The sequence below is a fragment of the Leptinotarsa decemlineata genome, unplaced genomic scaffold, assembly GCF_025532065.1.
Source record: "Leptinotarsa decemlineata unplaced genomic scaffold, Ldec_3_MD MMD2_P_RNA_scaffold_9, whole genome shotgun sequence".
NCBI classification, from domain to species: Eukaryota; Metazoa; Arthropoda; class Insecta; order Coleoptera; family Chrysomelidae; genus Leptinotarsa; species Leptinotarsa decemlineata.
This window is the reverse complement of record NW_027412536.1, coordinates 9,864,470-9,885,454: the sequence shown is the minus strand read 5'-3', so window position 1 is coordinate 9,885,454 and position 20,985 is coordinate 9,864,470. Positions and strand designations below refer to the sequence as shown.

At 33.4% G+C, this 20,985-nt stretch overlaps 1 protein-coding gene across 5 annotated transcripts in view; it reads left to right on the top strand.

The window, feature by feature from the left end:
* The window catches only part of Lmpt (four and a half LIM domains protein limpet), a 357,474-nt gene that overhangs the window by 221,186 nt on the left and 115,303 nt on the right, over positions 1-20,985 (top strand). For all 5 annotated transcript variants that reach the window (XM_074170573.1, XM_074170576.1, XM_074170575.1 and 2 more), the window contains one exon: positions 10,535-10,651. In XM_074170573.1, coding sequence (XP_074026674.1) covers positions 10,535-10,651 — 117 coding nt within the window. The remainder of the gene's footprint in view (positions 1-10,534; positions 10,652-20,985) is intronic.

Genomic DNA, 20,985 nt, shown 5'->3' with positions numbered 1-20,985 from the left:
CATCTGTGCATCAATAACATTTAAAAAAAGTTAATTAATTTTTGTTTCGATCTGATTTTCAATCAACCCCATCTTCAGGCTACTTTGTAATATTCTGAGTTGATACACACAAGTGTTATTCGTTCAAATAGTTCAGTGCAAATCTAAAACAACACAACACAAACTATTAGCTCCACATTCCATATTTCACTATGTACTTATTTCTTACTACTCCTACTTTTTTTCTGTTAACGACTACAAAAATGTCTATAGCTATAGTTTACAAAACTATAATGAACCTGTTCAACTTCTTTAAAGTCTAAGCTACCAGAATACTGTATAGTCCACATAACTTCGTGGCAGGGCTACAAAATTAGGAGAATAACCCTACATGAATACTGTATAGTATTCTGTTTTGATGCTTTGTGATATATGTTTACTTTCCTGTAAGTATAAAAAACTCAACTGAATTTGAAAATCTTAATATTTCATCTTTTATATTGTTAGGTCAATTTTATACTTTGAGAATAAAAATATCATCATATCCTTGTCATATGCATAAACATCTGATTGTGATATTTGATAATATTCTTACTTTAGTCAGTTAACTCATTAGTTATATGTCCAATTTATTAAACTTACAAGTTTTCTATCCTAAATATTTTTCATAATCTGTTGAAAAAATCTACCATAATGCTGTATATTTTGGTAAGATATATGGCCCAAGGAAACGTCTGGGTGAATCAACATGTTGACAAATTGCTTAACTGAGTATAACTTAGTCACATATATTGTAATATTTATTTATTTTCAACACAAATAGTGAAATTATGAAACAACAACAAAAATTAATTGGCGCTCCAGGGCGACTTCATTGATTCCAGTGGCGCATTTGTTTTTTCAGCTGCAGCATCACATTATTCAAAATAAAAATATAATTTCAATAGTATTTTATTTCTTCAATAAAATATAAATTCCCAATTTAATTATAATGATGAAAAGCCCTACTGGTAGTAAGATAGGATGAAATTATTTAAGTTACCTGGATTTCTTGTTATTATGAACTACTTACGTGAACTCCTGACAGAAGTTTTTTTTCTTGGGAACCTTTCCAATCTCTCAGAAAAAACGGAGCCTTATGGACTTATTGGTAATTTCTTTCATCTTTTCCTGACATCCATTTCAACATTTTTTTCTCCATAGTAACCTGACACTAATTTGGACATATACTTTTTTGGGTATTGTCATATACTTTTCTATTAGTAGTTTTTGTGTGTCCATATATTGCTCGTTTGAAGCAATCTAGTACTTTTCAGTGATTATAGATATTTTTTATTTAAATAACCGAATCGGCATCGCGTACGCGAAAAAACCAGCCGTTTTATCCCATGTTTTCACCATTCAATTAAACTATGGATTTATCCCTACAGTTTCGGTAGGTCAGACTTTCTTTCGGTGAATTTTCCGATATTCAAAGAGTTTTTTTTCGAATTTATATTGCAATGGTTTTTGAGATATTTGCAAAATGAACCTTTCTGTTTTGTTTAAGTAAATAAATTCAAACTACCTATTTGTTATTTCAAATTGGTTCAAATCAAAAATTATTCTGTATGAAATTACGAACTTAATGACACCTCAGTCATAATTTTTGATGAGGGCGAACTGAAATTATGTAAAATGGCATTTGTGAACTTGACTGATAGTGTTGGTCAAAAATTAAACCAAACTTTTGATACATTTGGAGTTTCAACTGATTGGTCGATTAATTTATCAGATACGGTTTTTTCATACTTTCATTCTCAATATGGAGCTATTTTTTTGCTATTGCTTGGGAGCCGTTTGTCATGTCCATTTCACGGAAGTCTCATGGGTTTATTGTAGGCTTATATTACGTTTGAGATCTTTCAGTAGTGATTGTTAGGTTAGAGGTGAAATTAAGATATTATTGCAGCACAAAAGTAACACACCACCTACCGTCATCTGGCCAGAGTTTTCAGCTCATGGCTAGAAGGAGAGCCGCAGAATTGATTTGTCGAGGGGCGGACCATTGTTGTCCCCATAAACAGATATTTGTCGATTTCAAAGAGTAACAAATCGATAACTTGATAGAATTTGTGTTATTAGTTATAAGTTGTTTATGGGCATCTCATACACACGACTTCTTTCCGCAGTTGACGCACGCATGACTCTGTGCAGTATAAATGTAATCTGTCGATTACCGCAAGACCTTTTATACCACACATTTGGCCAAATGCCTCGACAAAACAGTTAGATGCCTTGAATAACTGATACGCTTCAGGAGGACTCGCTTCACCATAATATCGGGTCAGGCTATATGGAGTGCAAAAACAACGGGTCACTATAACAAGGGGTGTATTTCAAGGATATTCCTTCGGCCCCCTCTTCTCTGATCCTCATCTCTGCCATTTTGATTTTGTCATCCATTTGGTTTTTATGAATGACCTGGAATTTTATGCCTCTAGAGAAAGGGATCACTATTAGTTCTTGAGAGTGATGTAAGGGTACACGCATTCTATAGTTATAACGGTCTAAAAGAGGGCGGATTGCGGAAAAAAATCTGCAGCTCGTAGACAGAAACATATTCTGGATATCTGAGAGAAAAACATCACTCACAAAAGTAAAAAACTCTGTCCATGGCAAGTATGGGCACAAATCTGACAGATCTGGTAGTCGGGACAAAGTTAAAAGCCTCTCTATAGGGTTATACAACAGGTAAGTCTTAGACTTTTGAGTTTGGAGTTCATACTAAATGGTGTCTTTGAAACCATCAGGAATTCACCATCAAGATAGAGCAGGAACTGAAGGATTTTTTTAAACAGTGAAAAGCCTTCGGCTCATCAAAGCACTTGACTTTTGCTTTTCTCAGGTCGAGCGGACTCTGATGCTGACACCTTAGTCTAGCGTAGATGGCATAGAAACTCTGGACACCAGTTTACCAGTTGCAGGCCCTGGCGCAAAGCTGAAACTCTTACACACTTGTTATCAGCTATCCAGCCCTAAGGATTAATTAGCCCTCTTGACAACCCTATGGTATTGACGAGAAACTATTGTTGCCTTACGCTCCAGAAGATTTTGAATCTCTTGTGGTTAATAACAAGTGCCAAATTTATTAGAATTATTAATTTACTATCATCATGCTGATACAAGCTAATAAGCCTGATGTAGTCTCTTTCGGCCATCAAGATGAATTTCGTCGTGGAGTTTTCAGATCCGAGTGATGAATATTGCCCGAAAAGAAGATGAAAAAAAAGGATGAAATACCGAAATTTTCTATTTGATACTCTAAAGGTTTTTCTAATTATATTATATATTGGAGTCCTTGGTGAATTATGCCCTTTCTACTCTCTATCCTCAAAATCATAACGTCTTGCTGCACCACGGCAGAAATCTTGGCCGGATAATTTTTTTCAGGATATGGGGAGTGTTTGTTGTTAATCGATGCCGGTAGGATCTCAGTTAACGATTTGAGGACAGGGCCCGACCGATGCGATCCTTCTGGTTGAAAAAATAATAGTTTTCGGTTACAAGATTATCGTTTGTAGGAAGTGATCATTGGTCAATAATACTGACACGCTCTTCGATGGGTCGGAGCTTCGGGTACGGGGGCTGATCAGTAACCTCTGTTTGTGATTTTTAGAGTGGAATAAATCCAAAATATTCATAAGAATAAATAAAATAGTAATTGAACGAAAATATCATAGAAGCATCATATTATTTTTTGTCACCTAATCATATTATGATTAGGTGACATGCAGTTAATTTATTGATAACATATCATATAAATAATAATCGAAAATTTGTAAAGAATCAAGGGTTTGTCCATCTTCATTTCGGGAACAATAATCGGCGATTTATAGTATGTTGAAATGACGATATATAATACGTTGAAGTGTGATAACTTTATCAAACTTAAAGTGGGATTTTAAAAATAGAACATAAATCATTTTTTTATATCTTGAATATATGCTGACAGAACAAAAATATGAACCTGTGACATTTGTATAATTGTCTACGATATAGAAATATGTTTTCAAAAATATCACCACATTTGAACCAAAAGGTAGGCTAACCTCCTTATGAACCCACACAATTTTAATAACTCATGTATTTGAAAAATATCAAAGTTCACTTTTTTCATCAAAGATGTTAAGCAACTGAGATATAGACATATACGTTGCATTTACAATTATTGGATTAAACCATATTTGAAAGTTATAAAATGTAAAGTAAAATTACTTTTTTGTATGTTTGAAAGTGGTTGACAATGGTGACATGTTGAATTTTACTAGTTCGGACTTCTATTGTCTAATATGATTCTAATAGGATTCGAAATATATGAAAGAACAAATAAAATTAGATTGAATAGGTGAAATATCAATAATATTAAGCAAAATTTAGCAATATATTAAGCAATATTGTGAATATTACAACCAAAACGTAGTGAAGTAACTTTCTTTGCAATTTTTTTTATTTTTTTTTCAAGTTTTTAATTTTTCACATATTTTGCTTTTCATTTCAATTTCCCTTGTTCTTCCATATATTTTAAAGCATATTAGCATCATATATTAGACAATGAAAGTCCGAACTAGTAAAATTCATCATTAAAAATACGCTTTCAAATGCCCGATACGGACCCCCAGTTCACTTCGAGCAGTCGAGGAAGCAATACGAAAACCTATTAGTGTCTGCGCGAGTATTTCAACACAGTTTCCGTCTATATTTTCAGTGAATAGTGGTACATTGATTTTTTGCAACACTTTCCAAAGTACCCTCCAAAGTAGTTTTCATCGGGGCTATTTCAATTTTTTGTATCGCAAAGTTTTTGGGAAAGTTTAGGGAAATGGACTTGAACATTTTTTTTTGAGGTTTACTTCATTTTCCGGTGTTCCTGAAGATTTGGCAACTCTTGCCACACATTCGGTGAGTATTGAAAGATGAAAACTTTTCACCACACTTCCCGTTGGTGATGTAAACTTAAAGACCAAATTTTGCCATACTTGAGAAACAATAATTCACCACAGTTCTCGTTGGTGTCTTGAAAAAATAGTTATAATCACAACCATGCCATTAACACTCCCTAGGGTCGGAGCCCGGAGATTGAAACGAGATTTGTGACCCCAACGCGTAGGGACTACTCCGCCAGAGAATCAACCATTAGCGACATTATGGAAAAACCACGCACTGCAAAAACAGGAAAAAAATCCCAATCATACACTATCTCGGACACATTCCAAAGCAACTGCGTCACTGAACAAGAAAAGGGTTTTACACCTCTTCAAACACAAGCAAAGTGGAGGAAAAATCTCCACCAAGTCAAAAAAACGCTAACAAAGAAGAAATAACCCCCTTAGATCAAAATGAGGTGGAAAAAGCGGAAAAACCACATCCCATACCAATATTTGAAATCTTATGGATTTCAGACGACGAGGAATTTTATGCTGGAATCGTATCTGAATACGAATTTTTCACCAATGAATTTGTAGCTCTATCGCCAAGGAGATAAAAAGGTGTTATCAATTTTTATGCAAAGATCTGTCTGTCACTGGACCATCAGGAAATATTCAAATCACAGATGAGTTATGCGAGTACATGCTCCAAATAAAACTCTCCACCCCGATGGGATTTAGCTGAACCGTATATTGTCTGCATTCCACTTCCAGGAAGAGAGCCTGGACAAAATGCCCCAAGGTGATAACAAACCATTTGGAACATAGAATGATTGAGGTCCACAATAAAAAAGCAATGACTATAACTTAAAAGTAGCAAAGACAGGGCAAATCTGAACGATGTATCAACGATAATGAATACGGGACGGCTTCTCATTCAAGAGGTGGATAGACCGATTCCATAGAGTGGAAACGGACTGCATCTCGAGAGTGAGAACCAACTTCTAAACACACAAGTTGAAGCTATGGACATGGAGATGCAAGAAAACATAGCTGTAGAAACAACGCCTGCTCCCAACAATGACAGGGTTGAAAACATCAAACAAGTGGCAGAGCAAAAAGTTACTGTACTGTAAAACCATAGTACAATTTCCACAAGAAATCCATAGTATAAGAGAACTGCTGATTCAGGCAGAAATTTCTCCAAAAAAGTCTACAACGCAGAGATCAAGCCGGAAGTTGATAGACTTGAAAGTAATTCACAATGTATATAAACCAAACCACAGTGAAACCAGATTAAGAAAATATTCAGACTACATAAAACTCAACATTATCCGGCACACCTCTTGGAACTCTGTTTATACTGCGTCCAATTCAGACACTGCAGCACACAACTTCGTTGCATAATTATCAAAAACAGTAGATGAATGTACAAATCATGTGAAAATTAATAGAAAAAATACAAAAATAGCGCCATGGATGACTGAAGGTCTGTTGAAATCTGTGGATACAAAAAATGACTTGACAAATCGTTGACAAATAATCCCAATGACCTCATCTTGAAACAACGTTATAATAATTACAAAAACAAACTCACAAAGTTGATAAAAAATGCAAACTCAATTACTATTGCAATAAAATAAACAAAGAATCAGACTCTAAACAACTTTGGAAAATAGTAAATGAATTTAGTCCTACCAGAAAAATGCGGGGAAAAATTGACTCTATCATCGATTCTAGTGGAAACTTGTTAACTAATAAAACAGCTATAACCAACGAATTCAATGCATCTTTAATAACAATTGGTTTGACATTAGCAAATAAAATAAGGCACGATCCACACTATGTTGCCCAAAGAACGTCTACTTTGAACTCGTTCTTCCTAGTACAGACGGATACATCTGAAATGAAAAGTGTCATTAATGAGCTCAAACGAAACAAGTCTCCTGGGGTATATGGCATACGAGCTGAAACCTTTAAATGTATTTCTGAATATATCATTGAACCACTCACCTATATAATCAATGAATGTATGAGAGTTGGAATATGGCCACAAGTTTTCAGAAAAAGTATAGTGGTGCCCATCCATAAAAAAGGAGACAAAAATGATGTGTCAAACTACGGAGCAATAACTTTATTAACTCACTTGACTAGGGTTTTCGGGAAGATTCTTGAAAAACGTCTCAGTTCATACATTGCGAAATATAATCTACATTCCGAAAAACAGTTCGGATTCAGAAAACAAAAATCAACTGAAGTTGCTATATTGAAATTAATCCGAAAGGTATTTGAGTCCATGAAGGAAAGTAAACCATGCTTATGTGTTTTTGTGGAACTTTCCAAGGCCTTCGATACGGTGAGTCATCAATTACTGCTTGAAGCCCTACAAGATATTGTAGTCAGAAGTAATAGTTTGAAATTATTCAAATCTTATCTCCAACACAGACACCAATTCGTGAAGATAGACGACAACTGCAGCAATCCCAGCATTATTAAGTATGGTGTACTCCAGGGAACAATTCTGGGACCACTTCTCTTTAATATTTACGTGAACGGTATGTTTTTGCTGAAGGCTAAGAGGAATATCCTAGGTTTTGCTGATGATACAGCCATTTTTTTACAAAGGTAATTTTCGGGAAGAACTTAGGGACATAGTTGCAATAGACTTTCATATAATCTGGAAATGGCTGAATCATAAATTACTCACAATTAATGTTGATAAAACATACTTCCTATCATTTTGCTGCAATAGGACAATACTAAGTTTGAGATACAGATTATTGTATATAATATTGTAAATAAAGGATTTTCATTTTGATTTTGGAACGAACCCGGCACCAACGACTTATTCCAAGAATATGAGTCAAGCTTACCAATGTTTTCTGTTCAGACATCACTTGAAGACGATTGAGGATACTAACAATCGAAACTTTGTGAAGCAACTTGGTTTCAAATTTTTATTTATTTTTTTCGAAGTTCTTTTTTTAATTTTGAACTTTTTTGATAATTTTCACGTTTCATTTCTCAATATCATTGATATTTTAGCTATTCATTTTGAATTTTTTTGTTCTATCATAGATTTCAAATCATATTAGATATTGGAAGTCCGAACTAGTGAAATTACTTCTTTGTATCCATATGACAATAAAAACAAAAAAAATCGTATTTTATTCCCGATTTTCTTTCTTATAGTGCATGATCGACTAAAACCAAAGGGTATAAGTATGTTTCAATTAATTAATTACGCAATGAAAAAGTCAAAAAAGAAAGTAAAGTATATGACTTAATGGTGTATCACAGTAGACTAAAGAAAATGAAAGTTCTGATGTGTAATTACCAGGGTTGGTAATTTTTTAAACCAAAAAAAATAACAGTGAGATGAAACCCATCAGAAAAGAAGGGGAACATGATAAACATGAGAGGAAAAATAATTTACGGGCGATCTGAGTTTGGGAAGTGGGAGGGGGTGAGTTGTTAAGGGTGAAAAGTGGTTTATATCGATTTCCGGCAAAACTACAAGTCCTATGGAAAAAAGTTAAATAGCAAAATTGTAAGTGATAGTAAGATCTACAATTCACAATTTTTTCACATAACCTCAAAACCTATGTGAAAAATTCAAATAACCAAGTTTCTAGTTTTTTATTTTCATCTTTTATGTCCCAATTTACCTTTTTATGTCCCAATTACACTGTAATTTATTTGATTTAAAATATTAATTTTTTCACCTTATTTTGACTTAATATCAAAAAAGCACCCTAATTTTCAATCGAAAATTCTCACATTAAAATATCAGCTTTTTTCAAAAAGTCGTTATGCTTTTTAATCGCTGAAATGTCTGCTTTATGATGGTGTAAAAAATATACGTTATTCTAGTAAATGTTCTCAGAAAATGCAAAAAATCGAAAAAAACTTGAATTCAAATTTTTTTTTAATCATTATGTACAATTGTTATTGCTGCAATTTTATTCAGTTAAAAAGAGTTTATTTACTTCATTCTAATTACATTCATTTCATAGAAAATCTCATTAAATATAAATATACATGTAAATCGTACTGTTGAATTTAGATACTTCATTCTGATTACGTTATTAATTATAATATTTTTAAAAACGTTATTCTTGTTATTTATAAATATCTTTTCTCAAATTTTAATCACTTATACATTAGTTTTTGTCTCTTTGATGGCATTTCTACATCATTAGATTCGACAAACCTTTCCAATTCTGATTGATTTTCGAAAAAATTCAAGACTATCACCTTCTTCGTCTCCAATATTATTTCCAGTCTGCATTGGTTCTTCATCCACAATTTCATCTGAATAATTAACTTCCTCGTAGGTTGTTTCTTCCATATTGGAGCAATTTTCAGAACCATGACAATTTGGGCCTTGATGTTGCTTCCAGCCCCAATCTGTTGCTGTCAGTTCGTTACCCAACCAAGTTTGAAGCTGATAATATGCCCTGTAACAATGAAGGATGATTTAATTTTTGCCAATTGATATTGGCAAAATTTTAATTGGTTCAGTGTTATTTTGTCATTTTTACATTTATAAATAGATTTGATTAACTGTAATTCATTTTTTTATATCAATGCAAATCAGAAATGTAATAATATTTTTGAAGGATGCATGTTTGAAACTATTAGACGTGAAAAATGAATCCTTTACATTTCCAAAACCTGGTTTGAGACAACAAATGTCATGATTATTTGAATTTAATTGATTTAAAAGGACCACAAGATCAATATCTTGACCCACAACCATGACTTATCAATGGAATCTTACGTTTTTGAGTAAATAAAGTGTAAATTTTCATAAATACCTAGCTCAAAATTGTACATAATGATTGAAAACAAAAATTTCGAAATCGAGTTTTTTTAGATTTTTTGCATTTTCTGATAACATTTCCTATAGTAATGTATATTTTTTTACACCATCAGAAAGTAGAGATTTCAGCGAACAAAAATCACACCGACTTTTTGAAAAAAGCTTATATTTTGACGCGAGAATTTTCGATTGGAAATTAGGGTGCTTTTTTATATTAAGTCAAAATAAGGTGAAAAAATAAATATTTTGAATCAAATAAATCACAGTGTATTTGGGATATAAAAAGGTAAGTTTTCACCAAATTCAGTAGAAACATTTTTAAAAAGAAAAAAAATAAAAAACTATAAAGTTATGTGAATTTTCCACATAAATTTTGAGTTTATGTGAAAAAATTGTAAATACAAAAGTTATATATCTTTTTATTACCTACAATTTTGCCATTCAACTTTTTTTTCCACTCCCTCCCACTTCCCGAACTCAGATCGCCCGTAATTTTTTTCTTTCTTTCCTTTTTATCATATTCCCCTTCTTTTCTAATGGGTTTCATCCTACTATTTTTTTTCACTTCTTACCATTTTTTAAGGCTTTAGCCCCTGGTCTAACATATAAACTAAGGTATACAAATGTTCTAGTTTGTGCTATCATGCAGAATATTCGTTTGTTACCTAGTATTTTTATACCTGCTGTTCCTTATCAAAATTAATAATTATTGTTATATCATAAAATGATAGTGTCACCTTCTTTGTAAATTGCTCGAGTATATTTCAGTCGTCAATTATTGTTCAAGAATCGCCAAGCTCCTAACTGATATCACTTTTTTCAGTGTACAACTTGTGATGATCTTCTCGTGGACCTTGCCTACTGCGTTTACGAGGATAACATTTATTGCGAAAGACATTATGCTGAAAAAATGAAGCCAAGGTGTGCTGGATGCGATGAGGTAAGTGTTCGTTGCAATTTATGGACATTGTCGTAACTGGGAGTAGTTATTCCACCCAATACAATCAATTCGCTCGATGAATTAAATATCCAAACAATCGCGTGAAATCAAAGCAACTACTCTCATTGCATTTAATTTTCAATTAGTTTTCAAATTTAAATTCGATACCGTTCAATATCGCTGAATCGAAAACCTCTCATACTTTCTTAAAATTTTCTACTACAAAAAAATTATATTCTTTTCTTACTGCTCATCAGAGGAAAGTTATTTGAATAATAATCTTATTATATTCACAAATAAATGAACAGATGAATTAATTGGGGACCAAATTCAATTACACATCGACGTCATTACAATTACGTTTCCTATAGTAAAAAAATTACTTATTTATTCCAAATATAATTATCAAACATTTGAGGTAATCTGCATTGACAAAAATGATTTCAACAATTAGTGATAGAAAGTGGTTACCAGTGTAGATCCAGTGGCGATCCTAAAACTTAAGGGCGAGGTGGCACACCATAACTAGGCGCCAAGATTCAATAAAAAGGCGTAGGTATTTGAAGTAGGTATTTCCCAATAAGAAAAGAAATAATATCACAAAACTCTAATGAAAGAAAGATTTCAATAATAAACAATGTGCACTATCAAAAAGCCAGCATACAAAACAAAACATTCTTACCTCTTGGAGAGTAAACTAACCATTCACGTACGCTGCGGTGTCCAAAAGTCGTTTTTTTTAAGTTTGTACCAAGAAACGTAAAATTTTTTGTAATTGGAAACTGGAAAGTCTTGGAAGTCATCTGATAACCCAGGTTGGCAAGGTCCTTTTAGAATTAGTTGACGCACTATTTCAGGGATCAAAATAGTATTTTTGAGCAAAAATGGGTCGACGACAAAATTGAAATATCAATTATAAAATGATCCAACTTTGAGTTTGAATTAATTGTTCTTTTGTTTCTCTGTAAATGTATAAGTTTCTATAATGAATACGATTTCGGATCTTCAACTGAAAATATAGAACTTTCGAATTGAAAGTTTCACAAAAATTTTATTTTGTTTAAGAACGTGATGTAGCAGCATATTTTAACTTTCGATAATCTGCTCTACAAACTGTTTATTCGTCAAAGTAACAATAACAAACCAGACTAATAGTACTGCTACGAGTGCCACGCCGAGATACAATCAATTTACAATCTCTTAAAAAATGATCACATTCGCATTAGACAGCGAGCGATATGGGATTCACCACTGATCGAGGTCGAGGTATTGAAAGCGAATGTTGCCACGTTTAATGGTTTTCCATGTTATTTACCTAACACTATATTTGTGAAATATTTGAAATCGGAACATTTTGTACAACATTTTGTAAAGGGCGGGGGTGGCATACTGCCCCCCGTGGCGCCGCCACTGTGTAGATCGGTAACTTTTATTGTAAAAAATATCATCTTTGTATAAAATATTGAATGAAGTCAATTATGCAGATAAATCTAAAGCAAATGGAACTTCAAACGTTCAAGCCAGTCTCTATATACCTACACAGTAGGTTTAATGGACTGACGCCTATCAGAAAACAACTACTCCCCTGGCAAATACCACGAAGGGTGTTGGATTATATCAGACAGGCGTCAGTGCAGGAATCTTCACAGAAAATGTCCTGCATATGCAATTGGCAATACAACTGAAAGAGTCGACCTTCAATTATGGAACGGGCACACTTGCAGACCGGTTTCGGGCTTATTAGCCACTCATCAGTGCAAGATAGTGACCATCATCGACCTAAAGTCAATGATATTCCACAATTGAAAATCGGAATTCTTTCAGAGTATTTCATTCCTCTTCCGAAGTTGGAGCGAACATCAAAAATGTCACTCCAAATTACGGATGTGCAGTTGGTTAGTACCTCGTCCACTAGATGGAGTGACATTTTTGATGTTCGCTCCAACTTCGGAAGAGGAATGAAATACTCTGAAAGAATTCCGATTTTCAATTGTGGAATATCATTGACTTTAGGTCGATGATGGTCACTATCTTGCACTGATGAGTGGCTAATAAGCCCGAAACCGGTCTGCAAGTGTGCCCGTTCCATAATTGAAGGTCGACTCTTTCAGTTGTATTGCCAATTGCATATGCAGGACATTTTCTGTGAAGATTCCTGCACTGACGCCTGTCTGATATAATCCAACGCCCTTCGTGGTATTTGCCAGGGGAGTAGTTGTTTTCTGATAGGCGTCAGTCCATTAAACCTACTGTGTAGGTATATAGAGACTGGCTTGAACGTTTGAAGTTCCATTTGCTTTAGATTTGTTTACTGCCAGTCTTCAAGCATAGCCCATTGACTAATAAGAAAATTATGCAGATGCCAAAACAAAATATATTGCATTTGTTTAAGAACAAGTAAAACTAAACTCTATTATTTATGACACTTTTAAACATCACATTATTGAATTGTGATGGACGTTTCATTTGATGATTCAAATTTGAATATCTTCGCAAAATAACAGTTCAATAAAATATTGCCTAGATAACTGTAATTTTTTTTAAACTGTTGCTTACTGGCGAATGGTTTGTTCACTTCAAAACACATAAAAAAGTCCGAAATTGGTTTCATCGATTGTGACACTCTATACATTCAGATTCCATGAATTTTCAAATATGAAACTTTGTTGAGCAAATAATCCCTTTTGAATATTCGAAATATTACAGACCGTTCATAGATTATAAAAGGCGAATTGGCACAACCCACTACCTAGAAAATGCATTAGCAAGGTATTATACCTCATAAGTAAAAAGCCCAGATTCAAGAAAAAGATCGAAAATTTCCATCCACTTTTAGGTCACTGGAAAAATTCATGGTTTTCCTTTAAAATCGCTCACCGAATTGAATAGCTGTTTTATTTTTTGTTTGACAATTAACGTGACATTCGCATTCATGTATTTCATAGCTTACTTCAAAAAATGAAATTATCGCTTATCATGTTTCTCCTGAATATCATCTATGACTATTTTGATACAGTATTTTCATTAGTTGATTCTTGTTGATACACTCATTTTCTGAACAGAAATACTTGGGAAGCTACAAATTTTCAAAAGACATTTGGAAATTATGAATGGCTTGGTATTGATACAAATATTAGGTATTGGTCTCTCTTTTACAAGACAAACCTGACAGAAATATATTTGGATTTCAGTGAATAATATATTTAGCATCTCAATGAACGGCATCACTCACGAAATAACTCTGTTTGGATTTCAGTAACATTCGGAAATTTGAGCTCTTAATAAAAAAATTATAGAATATTGATTATATATTTTCGAGAAAAACGTTGAGAAATACATATGTTGCAATATATCAATACATTTGTAATTACAATGAGTACCAAAATGTATAAAAAATATACAGGTCCATATTTGAAAAAAAAATGGTTGAACCTGTGTTGAACCAGTCTATGAAAAACATGAAATGAAGCAAGAAGTTTTGTGTTTTTTTGATATTATTGGAAATAAAGGCGGTATAGCAAAAAATTAAATCTGTCATTTTCAGTTTTTTGTAAAAATCACAGAAACGGTTGGTGATATTATCGATCTGAAAATACCATTATGTTGCATTCCTAAAAACCAACTTTTTTTCATTTAACCGTCCTAGTAGGACCTATCATTTCCGTGATAGCAATAGTGTTGATATATAATAGGCAAGTGAAGCAAATTGACTTAAAATGTTATTACATTTTTTCAAATATAAATAATAACATTCCAAGAACAGCCCATATTACGAGCTTCCAACTCATAGCATATCACATCTGCAGACCGTTGACGCACGTCATGAACTTCTCACTGGTTTTATCCTAAAGCATACAAAACGGCAATTATGAATCTTTTTTTCAAAACAGGATCAAAACGAATAGTCTCAAATTATAGACCAATTTCACTAATCTATCTATCTATCTATCCTCACCACAATTCGGGTTCAGGGAGAACAGGTCGACACAATATGCTATTAATCTGTTAACAACTCAAATAAGTCAAGCTGTTGACAATAAACAACTTGCTTTATGCATCCTGGTTGATCTTTAAAATCTTCGATACTGTCTGCCACGAATTGCTTTTGAATACCTTGGAGAATACAGGTTTCAGAGGCACTGCTTTCTAGTTATTCAGTGTACCGAAATCAAAGACTGCATGAGTCCTACCCTAATAATTGAATTTGATGTCCACAAGGTACCGTCCTTGGATCTATACTCTTCAACATATATTTCAACGACCTATTCAATTTTAATTTAGAAGGAAATGTGATGAGCTCTACTGATGACACATCAGTAATCTATAAAGCCAACACTTGGGAAGAATTGAAAACTATAATAGAACGGGACTTCGAAACTTCCCTTGAACTTTTTACTCCAAAAATTTGCCTAATTTTGACACCTTAAAGATCCAACAAACCAATGAAGTTGTTAGTATTGAAAGGGCAGACAGTTGCAGATACTTAGGAAGTCACCTAGATTGTAACTTGAAATGGAACTTAAAAATGAATTATGTAGTGAAGAAACTGAGAAGTATTTTGTATAGGATGAAACACTATTCCAAAAGGCTCACCAAAGGCCAAATTAAAATAATATATTATGCGCTGATCGAGAGTCACCTCAATTATGGAATCATTGCTTGGTGTGCAGCCAATAAAACGTTTCTCAAAAACCTGTAAAAAAGGCAGAAAATTATTTTCAAAGACATTTTTATAAAACCGTATACTGACCCAACTGAACAACTTTTCAATAAATCGAAATTCTTAGATATTCGACAAGTATATTTTATGGGCACTGTACCCTGCCAACATGAATACAAAGCAAATTCACAAGCCATCAGTCATCCGAACCTACCTAACACGGCAAAAATCGAACATGTCGCAAGTAGCAAGACCATCTAAAAACAAAGACGTTTCTTTTCCTCGGTTCAAAACTTCAACAATGTTTTACCAAAAAATTTGAAAAATATCCAGAACTTGTAACTTTTCAAACGGAAAAGTAAGTCATGGGTTCTTCATATCCCCCGCCTCCAAATCCATCTATATGTTGATGTGAAAAATATTCATTACTTATGAAAATTATTCTTTTTTTTAATACGATTCACTCTGATACACAAATTTGAATTTGCTTCAGATAATTATTAGTACCTTTGTGATTATGTATTTCTTATTTGTGGATACTCGTATGTCTATGAATGTCTAAATAATATAGAATATAAAATAAAATATAGGATGGAATTGGTCGATACTTGATGAAAATCCATAACTAACTTATTCAACGAACACTTTATTGTGAGATTTTCACTAAACAATTTAACAAAAACGCAACACGTGTTTCGCCATATAATGGCTTCTTCGGGCGTGTCTTTACTGACTATATTCTACATATTCAATGCGTAATATACCTTATTCTACAATTTGAAGTACCTACCTAAGATTGTAATCTTAGGTAAAAATGAGGTACTTGAATCTTATCTGCGCTCATGTCCCAGCTTCCACATTTGAAAAAATATTTAGTAACAGGGAGTTATTCAATTCTAATTGATCATTCAGTAAATACCCGAATTCCTGGATCTATTGATTTCTCAACATTCCAGAAGATTGAGTTTCAAACTTTTCTCTTCTAAATGTATCCATCGTGTTCATGATTGAACTCATGTCCTTCTGCTAAAAGGTGGTTTGCAAATGTGGAATTGGTGTTTCTATTCACGAAACTACTTCTATACTCTTCAATAGTCTAAGTAAATTCATTGAAAACAATAAAGACAAAACTTCGGTGTCGAATAGATCAGGAGTATATAAGCCGACTTGTGGCTTTTGCCCAAAACCGTACATTGACCATACAGGGAGAACATTTTCCTAAATAATTAAAGAGAAATAGTCGTAGTTTCGTAAATAGAAAGAACGACTCCACATTTGCAATCCACCTTTTAGCAGAAGGACATGAGTTCATTCATGAATACGAAGTGTTACATTTAGAAGAGAAAAGTTTGAAACTCAATCTTCTAGAATGTTTAGAAATCAATAGATCCAAGAATTCGGGTAATTTACTGAATAATCAATTATAATTGAATATCTCCCCGTTTCAAAATATTTTTTCAAATGTGGAAAGTGGGACATAAGCGCAGGTGATTTAATTCATTACAAACTTAGGTAAAAATCAGGTACTTGAAATGTAGGTATACGCACGAAGAAGCCATTATATAGCTAAACATGTGTTGTGTTTTTGTAAAAGGATTTAATGAAAATCTCACAATAAAGTGTTTTTTAAATACGTTATATTATAGAATAAAGAAAATAAGTTTTGTCTAATTTCTAATAAATTTATTATTTGTTACGATCAGTTTCGGTTTATTAAACCATTTCAAGTGACTTGAAAATGGTGTAATAAATCGAAACTGGTTGTAACAAATAATAAACTCAGTAGAAATTAGACAAAAGTTATTTTCTTTATTCTATATTCAATATTTCTAAAAAATTAATAAACATCAATCGAACCAGTATATTGTCTAGCTTGTAGTTGAACAGCTCACGCTCAAGGTTCACGTTTTGTGAGTTACCTCAATTCATTTGCAATTTATTTTCATAACATTTTTGTATAACTTGTGTGTCGATATACAGGGTTGCGCAAAAGTCCGGAATAAAATTAATATCTTTTTAACCAGTATTTTAGGAAAAAAACGCTGAAACACGTCAGTTGATTTCACGTTGTACGCATTTTTTGGCGATGAAATGCAATTTTTTTTCAACCCCTTAGCTGCAATCCTCCCCAACTTTTTTTTTTTCAAATGCAAACCTATGTCGTGTATGGGCTCATTGAAAAGCTCGTAAAAACTGGATTCTTACCATACCCTTCATTTTTTTTGTGGTTACAGCGAAATGAGAAAAAACTTTTTTGAAAAGTTACAAATACCTAACTTAGTGCTATCTACGGGTGAATTAACGTAACAGACGCTGAAATTGGCCTCCACCCTCTACTTGGCAGGCTACTAGGCGATGATGAAACCCGTCTACGGAATTCTGAATGGCCTCAGCCGGTGTGTTATGTGATTCCCCTCTAATTCTGCTTTCTAGATCTTCAATATTAGCCGACCTATTTTGATAAACCTTGTCTTTCATATATACCAATAAAAATAATCTAATGGCGTTAAGTCTGGGGATCTTGGTGGCCATTCAATTGTACCACGTCTTCCAATCCAGCCTCCTGCAAATATGTCATCGAGATATTCTCTGACATTAATACCAAAATGTGGGGGAGCGCCGTCCTGTTGGAACCAAAGTGTTTCAGTGGGGGATATCTGGATTCTGCTTCATTGGGGAATATAACAGCTAAAGCAGGGACTAATTCAAAGCGTAAAAAGTCTAAGTAGCGTGAAGCTGTAAGGTTTCCCTCAAAAAAGTATGGCCCTAATATTCTGTTGTTGATGATTCCTACCCATACATTTACTTTCTGAGGACGCTGCGTACGAGCTTCGCATATCCAGTGTGGGTGCCTGTGCCTGTTAACTACTCCATGTAAATAAAAAGTAGCTTCATCCGAAAAGAGTATGTTGAGTGGAAACCCATTAATCTCGTCACAACGCCTCATTATTTCCTCACAAAATTGCAAACGCCTATCATAGTCATCTTCCAAGAGCTCTTGGACAAGACATACCTTATATGGGTGGTATTTTTCTGTTTTCAAAAACCTCCCAATCGTACGTCTAGACGCAGGATTGTTTTGGGCTAATGAAACCGTTGACAAATGTGGATCTTCCTGCAGAGATACGGCAATGTCCAATTTTTGATCTTCTTCTAAAACATTTGGCCGGCCACTTCTGGGCAAGTCCTTCACTGTACCATGTTCTTCAAATTTGTGTAAGATCTTACTCACAGTAGCCTGGGAAATGTGATTTTCCGGATATTTTGCATTAAATGAAGTACACACCTCACTTTGACTCCGCATTCTATCCCCACATCCCAACAATATCAAGACTTCGATACACTGCCTCTCTGACAATACCATTTTTGTTTAGCAAATTAAAAAAGAACACTTTGAAGGTACCCAATTAATAAACTAAACATACATACAATTTCAATTTCACCCAGAAATACCACAATTTTAAAACTGAGTCAAGACAATAGTTCTTATCAGGACATTCATTTTGGTACAAAAAATGCAACAACCTTTTTCTCTTTTTGAGATACACTGGTCAACAATTGCTTGGGATGGAACCAATTTTATGTGTAAGTTTCTGGTGAAAAAATAAAATCCACAGAATGTTGATGTTGCATTACGTTATCAGTTTTACACATAAATCAATAAAATTTGTTGTAGTGAATAAATAAAATAAAATAGGTAAATATTTTTTCATTCAATACTTGTAAAAACAAACTGAAATCAAACAATTTTTAAAAGCTTTCATTTATACAATATTTTATTTGGAGATAATTTAATCTTCAATTTCTCTTTGAACTTCAAGTCGGAATCGATCTTTCAATCGAATGGAAACCTTTTGTAACTCTACGAGCCACACGTACACATAATATTAGGAAATTTTGCTTACATACGTTTATGGAAGGTTTGAGATATAGTCATTTGGAAGTTTTAGATTTTCTAGACATGAACAACTGAATGGCCTTAATTGGTAATGAACATTTTAGAATTAACCATTGCTCTAATACCAAGTTGCTGTCCTACACTAAATGCCAGAATGTTTTTCCTACTACCACCCACAAGTCACACAACTGAGCCAAATAAATAACTCTGGTGACTTTTTTAGGCCTCTCAGGTTCAGTCATTAGTATAAATTGTTTCGCCTAGTTGAAAGTACGATAGTAACTGATAGTCCAGTCATTATAGTAAGTTCACCTCGGAATTCGAGATACCTAGCTGTAAGTCTGTAAATACTTGTATATTGACACCCTAAAAGTTGTCTCAAAACCTACATATGGTAGGGTGTAAGCAACTATTAAATTTCAAGGTCAAAGGTCATAAAAATCGGTTTTTTGCGCTTTTTTTGGAAATTTCTCATTTCCTATGGGTTTTTTGCTATTTGTATTTATTATCAATATTGTAGAATACAAAATTATCTACAAACTTTGTTTAAAAAAAATTTTTATACGGTGAACCGTTTTCGAGATAGAGGGCGGAGAGCACGCGGTCACAGCATCACTTCAGGTCAACCGGTGCCTCCGGTCGAAAACGCGCCATATATAGTTGATGAACTATCGATAAATCAATGATTATAAATATTTGTCAATTTATATTAACTATTATATTATATTTTATCATTTTTTTCCTAACTTATCCACTTTTTATTCAGTATTAATTTATTTAACAACACTTACCTGCCCATGTAATTGCAGAATTGTTAATGAAAATATAGGAATTATATTTGAATTTCAACCTAATTAATATTTATAACTTCTTACATGATGAAAAAAAAAACAAATAAATTAGGAATTAATCTTTTTATTGAAAAATATCATTGAATACATTTATTTTTATTGAAAGTAAAGAAATGGAATAAAGGGTACAAAAACTACAATTTATAATTTTAATCATCTTCTTCTTCTTCATCGTCGTCTTCTGGCTGCTGGTAAATTTCAAACTGGTCTTCATTATCGTCTTCAACGACTTTTGTCTCGGGTTCTTCCATGATTTCGGGGTCAAAGGTTCCATCTTCGTAAATGTCGCTCTGATATGTAGAGCATTGAGACAAGCTTGCCCATTACATTGGCCACAAGCTAAAGAGCATTGCAAGCCCGCTTTCCTGCATCCGTATCGCGAACCACAACCACTCTTGCAGTTGCAGAAAATTGTATTTAGCAAATCTTCTGGAGCATGTGACAAAATTGTCATGATAGGCTCCAGAAAATTGTTTCGCATTGCCCAACCTCATACCTGGGGTTCCAAATCATGTCCTAACCAAGTTTGAACTTGATAATATACACGGTTGAAATGTTGATGAGCAGCTGCACTTGTTGGTGGAATATTTGAAAGCTGCACAGGTTTATTAGGTTTTGTAGACTTGACGTAATGCATATAACGAAGATGATCGAGACTTTTCACAGATTTCAGAGCATTATAGACTGCCAATAAGGTTTGAGTTCCACTCTCTAATAATCTCTGGGCTGAACAATTTTCTTCCTCAAATGCTGCAGCTAGTTCATCCAAATATGCAGAAATAAAATATGTTTTTTTAGAATAAGGATAATTATCAAAACTTTTAGTCGAGTATATCTCCGTTTTTACATTACCTTTCCCAACTTTTTCAAAGAAAATTTCTTGTTCGTAAGACAGTGTACGCCGAATTAAAATGACAAGTAAATC